This window comes from Lutra lutra, chromosome 2, assembly GCF_902655055.1.
Source record: "Lutra lutra chromosome 2, mLutLut1.2, whole genome shotgun sequence".
NCBI classification, from domain to species: Eukaryota; Metazoa; Chordata; class Mammalia; order Carnivora; family Mustelidae; genus Lutra; species Lutra lutra.
Genome location: NC_062279.1, coordinates 94,186,904 through 94,199,664, shown reverse-complemented (window position 1 = coordinate 94,199,664; position 12,761 = coordinate 94,186,904). Strand labels below are relative to the sequence as shown.

Sequence of the window (12,761 nt, the reverse complement as noted above, 5' to 3'; positions counted from 1 at the left end):
ATAGCAATAGCTGGAAGCCAACTGGGAATATACAATGTAGATGCTCAGTACACAATGCATATTGATAGGAATGTCAATCCAACACATTTTTACATATTTACCTAAAGTGTTTAAGAGGTATATCTGAAATCCATATATTTCCTTTAAAAAAAATCACCACAGACATGACACATGGAAGTGAGCTAATCACAGAGGTCTCGGCTGTCAGCAGCATCTCCCCTGAAGGATACTCTTTACACAAAATATTCTTCATTCTGCCATTAGCCTGTATTCAGAGTATTTCTTTTTGGTGGCCTGGAACCATCACCCCTCTTACAAGCCCAGCAGCCAAAGCAAGTTCTATCTTCAGTATCTGGGCAATATTTTCAGAAAATAAACTATTTCTTCTCAGCAAGCCTGTGCATATGAGCATTCAGGGGCTGATTTTCCAGTTTATAGATTATCTAAAACCCTTTGCTTTGCTCCTTCTTCCTTGCTTTTGGCCATTCACTGCTCATTAGCATTGCCACTGAAGGGTAGACACGAAAAATAAAAAGAAAAAATAAGAGCAGCCAGTTTTGCTATTTATTAACTATTCATCAACCACAACAAGGGCTCTTGTGGAGAAACAAGTAATGGTCAGTTTTTTAACTATCCCTTCTTTTCCAGTTTGTGTGGTTTGTCCTAGTCTCAATTACACTTAGATAATTAAAAGTTGGTATAAAAATGTTTTCCCAACAGTCCTTATTCCGTTTGTAAAAGTAACTAATTTTACTTTTTCAGTGAGGTAATTTTCCCCTTTTGTTTGCTAGGGTATAAAACTGTCATTTTCATTGATGTTTTATAGACCCAGAAAAAAGTACAGATTAGTAACATGAAACAGTAATATACTAGTAGGTTCAAAAGTAAAGAAAATGTAATTTAATTTCTCCATACCCAAGAAACCATGCTTGGTGGAATGATCTGATACGTCCCATTAAATTTAAAAAGGAACTCGTTATTTTTAATTACAGAATAACTGGATCTTAAAGCTACGTCCTCCTTTACTTGACCTCAGAGCACAACTTCTAGGGTCTATAGGAGAAAAAAAATGAAAAGAGTAAGAGAAAAAAAGGAACATGGCAGAGACTTACCCTCAGCACTTGCTAGCACATGACTGCACTGACTTTCTAGTCTATAGGTATAACGAGGTGAAGGAACAACCATCAGAAAGATGACTCAAAGAAAGTTTTATTATAAATTAAGAACTTCTATAAGAGGTAATCTCCCGGGGCACCTGGTTGGCTCAGTGGGTTAAAGCCTCTGCCTTTAGCTCAGGTCATGATCCCAGGGTCCTAAGATTGAGCCCTGCATTGGGCTCTCTGCTCATCAGGGAGCCTGCTTCCTCCTCTCTCTCTGCCTGCCTCTCTGCCTACTTGTGATCTGTCTGTCAAATAAATAAATAAAATAGAATAAAATAAAAAGAGGTAATCTCCCTATCCCATTGATATTTTTACCTGAAATATATGTTTGTTTTATGGCATTTTAGAGGCACCATAAAAATGGCATTTGTTGAATTATCACAATCTCCCATGCCCTAGTAGAACATACTATGCCATCCAACTGTGAGTCCTGAATTGCTCTATGTACTTCAGCTTCCAAATATGACAATATGATCTTAAAAGGCAGATATATATAAAAGTTTTTAAAGGACAGTAAATGTGTCTTATGTGAATAGCTTTGTAATCAACTGAGTACATATTAGCTACTCAATAAGCATTTTTTGAATTAAAAAAAAAAAGGTGAAATGTTATGATTTTCATATAACCCTAAAAGTATATTTTCTGCAATGGGAGATAATGATATAGATCATGATTTTTCAGCTTGAAAGTAATGAATTATAAAAAAGTATCCAAAAACACCATCAGGAAACTGAAGAGCAATCCAATCCTTCTCAAGTCTGTGTTTGACTCACCACCACACTATTGATGTGTTAAACACTTTTTCAATAATTTTGTTAATAAGAAATTTATAATGGTTTTCATAAAAACCTTACATCCTTTGGGCTATGTAAGAATTTCTGGCATTTCTTTAAAAAAAAAAAAAATCACCAGTGTTCTGTTATTGCTGTTTATAGAAGCCACAAAGAAGAAATTGGACACTGAAAAACAAGATCATAATTGCTACTATACTACCAACAATTTTCTCTGTTGTCAGATTGTGGAGATTTTCAGAAGAAAGAATCAGTCTTCTAGGTTTTAATTCAATTTAAGCTACATGCAACAGAAAAAATAGGACTGGGCTTTGGCTTTTAAGATGATAAGCCAATCTAAAAGGTGTTGCTTGTGGGGCATGCCATTTTAATGATATCATGGTTAAGTACACTAAGCACCTCCACCAATTTTACATGGCCGTTAAACTTAAATTTGTATTTAAATCTGCTAAACACTATTTCCCCACCCCAGGAAGTTATGAACTAGCAAGTTTAAAATAACTTTTGATGTTATAGATTTCATTAATTATGTTCCTTGGCTCCAGCCATACACAGCTTGCTTTTTTTAATCAGTCATTGCTGTGCTCAAACCACAGGATTTCTATCTCCTCACTGTTCATGTATCCCATGTTTATACATTAATTAATAGATGTAACCAAGCAGACACAACATGTGACATTCATATTATATTGGCTCAATAAGACAAAATAGTTTTATGGAGGAAATAGCACTGGAAATGACAAAGAACACAGACAAATATTATTCACCTGCTATTGGCATTCTTATTTTTACACAAATATTCTTGTTTTAACTGCAGACAAATGAAATACACATGACTTATATGTGTATTAATAGAAGACCAATGAGAGAACTAAGGTTCATTTTCAGAAGGCTTAATTTTGAGGTTAGAAAATTTAGAACATTTCCTTTCCTCATTTTCACCTATGACTAAAGATCTATCAGCTATAGTATAGCACAAATAGAAGTGAAAGTTCCATAAAAGAAAATACTTAAAGGTGTCACTGAAAATTAATATCATATGAATCTCCTTCATTTATTTAATTTTTATGTGGCAATGATATGCATTGCCTTATGAAATAACTGTATTTTTTTAAAAAGTGTCCCAAATGATTTTTTAAGTATATCAAATATATAGTAGGATTTGCGTAGAGGAAACCTATAATCAATTCAAACATATCTGTAACAAGAGGACTTCATACTATTCTGATACCATTTATCATATAGAAATATCATGCGTTCTTAAAATTAATATATTACTAAAAGACTAAATGTTGGTTCTATTTATAATGGTACACCAATACTCCTTAAGGTATAATCCACTCATAATTTCAGGTAAAAAATTTTTACCTAAATTTCAGAGCTGATCTGGGAAATTAAATGAAGCACAAAAGCAGAACAACAAATAGAGTCCGTTTCAGAGAGAACATCTAAACTTCTCTAATCCACTGGCACTAGCCCAGTTTCACTTGGTCCCAGATTACAGAACAAAACAAAAAGCAACAAGGACAGGCAAACAAACAAAAAATAAAACAGTACTATTCAAACACTTACTATTCAAACTCAGCAATCCAATAGGTTTGAATAAAAAGAAAATTTATTTTAAATCCTCTAACTGAAAATGTTCTTATACTTGAAACTTAAAAATTACCTTACATATCTCAACACCGACCTTAAAAAAAAAAAGCCCACTTTTTACCTCATATTCCCACCCCCACCACTTCCTTGTTCTCCCTGACAGAAAAACTGAGAGTTCCTCAAGTCCCATTAAATCTTCACATCCTCCCCAATCACTATTGTGTCGCTTCCAGTCCACTGAAAGCACTTTTGTCAAAGTCATGTTTATCCTCAACAATTTTCATCCACAGAATTTGACAAGGTTTTTCATTTCCTCCTTGGAATACTTTCCTTACTTAGCTTCCAAAACATCACAGACTACTATGTTTTCTTTCTCACAGGCCACTCATCTTTCTCTTTTCCTGGATCCTCTTTAGTCTCCCTGACCTCAACATTTTAGAATGTCCCATGGCAGTATTGGAGTTTTCTCTACATGATTATTCCTTAAATGAGCTACCCCTCTTATAGCTTTGAAGACCGCATCTAAAATGATGAATTCCAAATGTACAGCTCAAATCCCTAAATCCCCCCTAAATTTCAAACTCATATAAACAACTGCCAACCTAATTAAATCCTGAAATTTGATGTTTAATAGGAACATCAAATTTAATAAATGCAAATTCTGATTTCTATCTAAAACTTACTCATTGTCCCATGTTCCCAACTTCTAGAATTATAATGATTTTGACAATGATGCAAATGTCTTATTTAAGGTTACTCCAGAAAAATCAGGTACTTAGGCCAATAAAATAATTTGTTTTTAAAATAGTACTTTGAATTATTTGGGGATAAAGAAAAAAGTGTAAGAATTTCTATTTTAATATAATTAATTACTTAATCTTTTTTATGAGTGAAAATATTTGTTAATAAGAAACTTGACTACAGAGTGATATAAAATTTAACACACACAGGGAGGCCTTTTGATACTAAGCTTCTTGTGCTTGCCTCTGGGCTTCCCTCTGTTCACTCAAGGAAGCTTTCAGTGGATCAACCCAGCCTCAGCTTCACACTGGTAACCACTTGATGGACAACAATAGGGTTAAAGCCAGAACACCTGGAGCAGGAATCCAAAATTATGAGAACACCAAAGAAACACTGGCTATTTCCTTTATACTCTGTATCTTTGAGTGATACCAAACATACACAAATATTCCTGGTGTGCTTTGAGTTTGCAAATTCTAAAGGCTATTGTAGTCTATGCTAGTTAGAACATAAGACTACTCATCAGTCCAGCAGCCTTAATAAGCATGAGCATTGTGGTTTAAGAGCAGCACTGAATGGAACACCTTAGTATCGACACTAGACAAAACAAAAACAAAAACTGAAACAAAAAATTAACAAATCCACTTCTCTCAGTCTGATATTGCAGTTACCTAGAATATCTGATAAGCAAATATATTAGGTACAATTATTGTTCATACTGAAAAAAATTTCATTTTAATTTGAGTGATTAAGGTTTTATGCTCTATTTAATTCCTCTGGTATTTTCTTCTTTTAAATTCACTCTGAACCTTAAGTATAGCTACATGAACCAGACTTAACTGTATATCTTCTCCCAGTTCCTCAAATGTAGGAATCTGTTTTCATTTTACTTCACATAATTTTAGAGCTTAAAAGAAAATTAGTCTAAATCTTCTACTAGCATTGATAATAAATGAAGACTAAAGAAAGTAACTTTCCAGGATGCCTGGGTTCAGTCAGTTAAACAAGGAACTCTTGATTTGGGGTCAGGTCATGACCTCAGAGTCCCAGGACTGAGCCCCACATGGGGCTCTGCACTCAGTAGGGAATCTACTTGCGGATTTCTCTCCCTCTCCCTCTCCCTCTGCCCCTCCTCCCCTCTTCCCAGTTGCACACACACACACTCTCTCTCTCTCCCCCTAAAATAAATAAATCTTATAAAAAAAAAAAAAAGAATAACTTTCCAATTTTGCTCAGTTAGCCATTGACAAGATTGGTACTTAACCCCAAACCCTTAAAATTCCAATCCAGAACATTTTTACTATGTCTTACATCCCCCCCAAGTAATTCACATTCATCTGAAATTTGTGTCCACACCCAAATGTTAAAAGTCACCAATATAAATGACTTAAATCCACAAATACCCACGTAATCAATCCTAGAATTACTTTAGTATCTTCCCTTATCATTTAGATATCCATCTGATCACTTAATTTTACACTAAGTTCTTAATACATTATTCTAATATATTAATGTAGAACAACCAATTCATTGTAATTAACATCAGTGCAAGATAAGGTCTAAAATAATATGACAAAATGCTCATTCATTTAACCTCGTACTGCATTCTCTATGTGGATTGCAGATATTAAAATGAATTATCAGATTAAAGTTGACCTAAGTTTCATCTCCATTAGTCTTCTAATGGGATATGCTCGAAGAAAGCATATTGCCTCTTTAAAAAAATGAAATAAACAGAAAAATTACTAAGTGATTATAGATGCTGGTTATAAAAATATAAATTACCACAAAACCCCAACAGGACTAATAGTGGCAGTAATTGTATGTGTTTGGAAGAAACTGTTACAACTACATAAAACTTAATACTTATCAGGTCAAAATTATCTGAAAACATATATAATCATGCACAAAACTCAATGGATGACATTGTTTTAAAATATATCTGTATTTGTGCCTACATTTTTTTCATAGCTCTGTGCATGTGTGTTTCACATTACAAACATTTAGTTTGGTACCCAAAAGCTCCATGAGTAAGAACTACCCACAGTTAAGAAATAGCTTAATAAACTACATCTACTAATTTGCTTATGCCAGCAGTAATAAGCACATTTCTAGCATTTTTGGTGTCTTAGATTTTTGCACACAGAATATGTATTAAAGGATATATTTCTGTTGTATTTTAAATTTGTGAAAAATTTACATCATTAGGTCTAGGAATCTTATCTACCTAGAGAATAAAGAGTGTTGATATGTACTAGAACTACATTTTTGTAAGCATGAGAGACAGGGATAATATTTCCTATTCTGGTTTGAAAATAAAACCACCTGTATCTTATGGCATCACCTCAATGAATGACATTTTTTTTAGAGAATTAAAAAAATACATCCCTCATGTGGTTTTCAAGTAGGACTACAAAGAAACAGCTCAGAATGCAGTGACACCTAATGGCAAAGCTATCTTTATAGACCATAAATGTATTTTCTAATAAACATTATGTTTGTGGTAAAACTGTGTAAGTAGGGCTACACACCAAAATGTTGTCTGTCTATAATCTGAAATATTATGAAAATCTAAAAGCAATACCAAATACTTTACTTTGTAACAGTAAAATAACACAAGCAAATGAAGAAAGGGGGGAAAAAAGACTTCCAGATTAGAGACTTTGGTTTTAAAATTACAATACCCTTTGAGACAAAATTACAATATGATAAACTTAGCCTTAGGAATTGAATTAAATATAATGCATCTTTCATTAGTCCTAACAATCTCAACTGGTTTCTACTGTTTAAAAAGTCTAAAGTTAATCACCTTGATTTTTATTCTTATTTGAATTAAAATTTATAGGAGATATTTACTGGGTGTACACTTCACTTGGAATAGAAAGCAAAGGTCCTTGGTGTAATGGCTTATTAGTCATGTCATAGTTGATACTGTTGATTAATAACACTGTCTAACTTAATGCACATCTGAATTATGCTTCAAATAACTGTATTAATGATACAGAAAAGAATAATAGTAAAGTGCACCCTTATTTTAAATTCAGAAACTACTTATACATATATTCCAGAAGTTTACACTATATGTTATCCATAACTTAGGAAGCAAACAACCACTATAAATAATAAAGGGATAATTTAAATCATTGAGATATCTTATACAGTACAAGAAGTCCTTAATGACTCCTGGGGGCTATCATACTCAATACATATTATGTAAAGAGCTGGAAAAGAAATATTTTGGTGTAAGACACAGTACACTTTCTGGAAATACTTTTACATTCTATATTTGATAAAACTGTCCTCAGTGCAGAAATCATGAAAACTATTGCTTTAAATCTGCCATCTATTACTATTTTTAATGTGGACATTTTATTCACCCACCAGTTTTATACTTTAATTTGAACTTTCTCATGATGAAAATATTCTGCACATTGTTTTAGGCTTCTCAAACAAATCATAGTTGATGACTATGATCTCAAAGGATAAAGTATCATGTACTTACAAGAAAAACATAAATAAATGGTTTGTTTCTATTCCCTGTTGGCATAAAGTATTTTACTATGACTGATAACAAGAAAAACCTGTGAGTGATTTTCGTAAAATGTGACTACACTGTTTGAGAATATCCTTGTAGAGATATATAACTGAGGATAGCTCATTTCAATCAGTTCTGTGAGCACAGGAACCAGATAAAGAAATGAGCATACATTAAACTGTTAAAACATGAGATCCTCCATATTAGATTTGAAGCAAAACACAAACTGTGCAGTTGACTGGAAATGCCACCTAATCCCTGCTTAATTAAAGCAGTGCTCTACACTCCTGTTGTGTTTAGGGAGTAAAGAGTGTGGAACGACTGATGTATGAAGAAAATAGCAGTCAGCGTGGATAATCTCAAAGACTTTCGAGCTTTCTAGCTACATAAATCAGAGCGACTTTTGAATAGCCTCATAAAACACAGTATCATTGCCATTCCACTCACGATTTTTTGGTTCTTCCTACAGCATGCAGATCATTAGGAAACTTCTAAGCAATCAAGTAATGTGGGTCTGATGAAATTACTCAATCAATGCACAGGCTCAAAGTAAAAGCATAATTCAAAATTGCAGTTTTTATATGTCAAAAGACCTTTCTTTGGGGAGGGGGAAGAATATCACAATTGAGGTGATTCATTTCTAAATATTATGTGTGTACATGTGCTTTAAACAAATATATGCAATTATCAAATATCTTTAAAATGTGATTTAACAGAAGAAGTAATTATGTATGCTATTCGTGCATTTTTTCCTGAAAATAAAGACACGGCCACTTCAATTACTGGAGTTTAACTATTATGATATATTTCATCATTCTAGTGAGTTCCTGTGTTTAATAAAATATATTAGAGTTTAAAATATTATAATTGACTTTTAAAAACTACCTGCATGGGGAAAAAAAAAAAAAAAAAGAAAAGAAAGAAAGAAGAATGGAGAGAGTTTTCATATATATAATTCTGTTCAACACTAAAAGGATTCAGTATTTAAGGAAACAGAGCAGGTCCTTTTTAGCTTCCAGGTTGCTTGAACTGCATATTGCCGCTACATTTACCTGAACCCATGAGGCTACATGAGGCTAGAAAGACCTTCCATTTTTGCGTATCTCCTTGTAACTCTAGAGCTGAAATATTAACTTTCCCTGCAGTATCATCACATTCACCCCTTAAAGCCTGAAATAATACATTTGCCATAAGCATATTTCTCCCAGTAAATATTTAAATGAAAGCAATCACCTCCTAAAGATCATTAATTCTCTTGTGCTAGTCAACCAGGTAAACGGATTCAATGAATAGTAACCAATGGTTTAAAACTTTAGGATGGGCATTTAGTTCTGAATTTATTATACTTTGGCTAGGATGAGAGGTGGAAGCAGGAGGGGCTTTTAACCTCTGACATGCACTCAAATTAGTCTTGGTCATTTTCTTTAATTTGGGATAATATTTATCAGTATATTATAAAAGATAGGAAGAATCTGAAGCAATTATCAATTTGCTAGCTTTCATGGCAATATTAGGTAGCCTATAAAAGAAGCTAATCCTCTTGCCTAATGTACTAATTGCATTCAAGTCAAATTGTTTGGTAAGTGTTCCTTTTAATAGGATATACACAGTTCATGCATACAACTTGCTGTCTGAAGAAATCTGTAATTTGTACACAGTTACCTTTTTTGGGGGCGGGGGCCTGGTTATAAATAAGTAAACCATGTCACATTGACAAACAGAATGCAAAGGAAAAAATACAACCGTGTGTTCTATTTAGAAACAAATGATCAGACTACACTGCAAAATAGTATTCAGCTGATAAAGGACAGCAAGAGCTGTAGGTGTTTGCAAATAATATATTTATCATGTGGACCACAGAATAAGCAACAAAATGAGCATTTATCCACAAGCTTTGTCTCCTGAGCGATGACGAGCCTACAGCAGAAATCCCAAAACATAAAACGAATGTAAAGTTACCACATTATATATATATACATCCTGTTCCAATCATTTATAACAGGACATAGATGTATGTCATTTCTTTAAGAGGACACAGTTCGCTTCTGAATTCTATCAGAACATTACTGAACCCCTTAATGAGGCCATAATTTCTCCCTGAAAAGTTCTGAACCCACAGGCCCTGTTAGCCCCCAGGCAAAACGTGATCTAGCAGTCAAGCTCTCTAGTGCTTAATTAATGCGTAAGTGCAAGGTTTAGAATCCTGACCTCATTACCCCTTATATAGAGATTCTATTGATATAGAATTATAGAGGTTCTATTGATATAAATGACAGAGAATGGCAGACATGTTTACAAAGACAGCCTCTGAGACCGAGGAGTCCCCTGGAGCCAAGGGGCTGGCCGCTGTGGAGGCACACACCAGACATAAGCCCCTCGCTTGGGCAGGCACAAGAGCCACCTGAAGCAGGTTCCCTTCTAGGACTCTGTGGGGTGGGTGGGTGGGGTGTGTGTGTGTGTGTGTGTGTGTGTGTGTTGAGCAGGGAGAGGCAGGGGGACGAAAGGAGGAGATGCTGCGACCCATCTGTCGCTTCAATTTGAAGAACATCAAGCCGTGCGGACACATAAAAGTCCTGTGCCCAGAAAAATTCCCCAAGAGGGGCCTCTTTTCATCCCAGTAAATGAACCTTACTGGCCCGCGGACGCGAATTTCCGAAAAGGAAATCGTCGCATTAACGCAGAAAAGGCTGCAGAAGCCCGTCTCCACTCAGCTCTTACGGATTAGCAAGTGAGAAGAGTTGGAGCCTGAAGCTGCGAGCGCTGTGCATGATAATGACGCGCGGCCCCCACCCGCCTCCACCCCCGCCCGCGCCCGCGCCAGCCGCGGCCAGTCCCGGCCCGTCTGGTTGCCAATAGGTGGGGCCACGAACATCTCCGAACCGGCTCGGCGTCCTTCTTGGAGTCAGGCCGCCCGGCCGGAGCCCAGACGTCTTTCCTCTCGGCCTTGCGCGGCAACTCAGAGTTGACCGCGAGACTAGGCGAGGCAGGTGTCTGCATGGCAGCCCACGAGGGCGGCCAGCGCGCCCTGCGCTTCTCGTGCGCCCGGGGGCCAGTCTCGCCGCCGCGCCAGGCCGGAGGAGTATGCGAAGCAGCGAGGCGCGCGGCTCCCGGTCCTCGGCTACACCGCCGCCAGCCCCTCCCGCCACCGTCGCGGCGACTCTGCGCGAGTACTGCAAAGCCAAGAGGACGGGAAGAGGAAAAGGAGGCTGGGGGCGCAGCCAGCACCCCGTCACCATCGCACAACGCTGCGGCTAACGCAGCCCGCTCACGTTGCAAAACCACCTGTTCGATCCGAAGGGAGCTCCCCCCACCTCTCACCCCAGTTTTCGCCTCACAGGTGACACACACCTCTTCTTTCCCCTAAGATATATATATATATATATATATATTTTATTGGAGCAAATGTACATCCGGGAAAGAATATGGAAGGTAGAGTCGATTAAACTTCCTTTCCCCACGCACTTAGAACCCACCCACTCCCCGCACTTCCCGGCACACACGCACAACTGAGGTAAACTCGAGACCCCCACCCATCCAGCATACACTCCAAGATTCACCGCGAAACAACGGCCCCAGTCACGGTTCGAGCATCCACATCCTGCCAGAAAACTGAACAAGTGTGAGGGAAGGTTAGCGAGAAGGGGCAATAAACCGAAGCCAGCGCCAGTTAAACCACACAGAGGGCGGAGAGGGGGAGGCAAAGGGAAACATTTGCTAACCCAAACGTTAGAAGTACCCACAGGCAACACCTGCTCTTTCTTACCGATGTGAATGATTGAATCCGCATTCGCCAAGTCCCAGGTTCGAGACCACCAGACGGACAAAACCAAGAGCAAGGGGAAAACTTCCATCTCCTTATATGCTGAATCTCTTTTAGGATGGTTTCTTTTTCGATATATATTTTTTTAAAAAACCAGTCCGGAGAGTTTGAGGTCACGATAGAGTTTAGCGCAGCTTTTTCTTTTTTTTTTTTTTCTAAATTCCTATTGCCAGAGCAAAGCCTTTAATCGCCGTTGATGAAGGCAGAGCGAATAAGAGAGCCCAGCCTGAGGAAACCTCCTTCGCAAAGCCGTGTCACTTGGAGGGGAATTTTGGCATCGCCAGAGTTGTTTGCAGTTTGGCTTTTAAAAAATGTATCCAGCCTCGGCTGCTCTCGGGCAGGGGGAGAGGCTGGAGCTCAGACCTTCCCCATCGCTGCGCCGGGGCCGCGGGTCTCCAGTCCCAGCACCGCCGCAACTTCCAACAGACCACCCCCCCAACACACACACGCCGGATGTTCCCCTCCCCCTCCCCCAACCCAAAAAAAAAAAAAAAAAGGCGCCCCCCCACCCCCGCCCCAACGGCCAGCAGAGAATCACTTGTCTTCGCTGCCAAAATAAAATCTAAGTGGAAAGGAAAGATTAGGAGATTCCAAGCGGAGCAGCCAGATTCCAACAGGGAAGGGAAAAAAGCCCTCTCCAAGAGGGGTAGTAAAAGTGAACTTCAAGGTAATGCAGATAGTAATGCAGAGAAAATTCCTTTTCTGCGCGAGGCGGGGAGCTGAGCTCGGCGAGGCGGGCCCCGGGAGCCGGTTCGCTCGGGCGCGGTGGCGGGGGAGTTGCGCTGGGCGCGAGCAGCGGGGCCAGGCCGGCGGAGGGAAGCCTGCGGGCTGCAGGATGCTTTTGGAGCGGTTCGCCTGGCGGGATGCAGGAAGCGAGCAAGGAGCGAGCCTGGCAGCTTCAGCACTAGCCCCACGTTGCCTAGAAATGGATCACCTAGGAGAGCGAGCGAGCCCGCGAGAGAGCGGTGCTGTCAGGCGGAGAGGGGGAACCGAGGGAGGAAGAGCTTCTCTCTAATAACCACCTCCTCCCCCTATCTGCAATACAAGGGAGAAACAAAATAGTGCTCTCATTTCCCTTGGAATCTTCAACTGGGACTGAGAAAAAGGCAAGGCTCCAA

General features: G+C 38.4%; 1 protein-coding gene across 1 annotated transcript in view; it reads right to left on the bottom strand.

The window, feature by feature from the left end:
• The window catches only part of GRID2 (glutamate ionotropic receptor delta type subunit 2), a 1,463,802-nt gene extending 1,451,701 nt beyond the window's left edge, over positions 1-12,101 (bottom strand). The window contains 1 exon segment of the mRNA XM_047717994.1: positions 11,587-12,101. Coding sequence (XP_047573950.1) covers positions 11,587-11,674 — 88 coding nt within the window. The 5' untranslated portion in view covers positions 11,675-12,101.
• Positions 12,102-12,761: the final 660 nt, after the last annotated feature.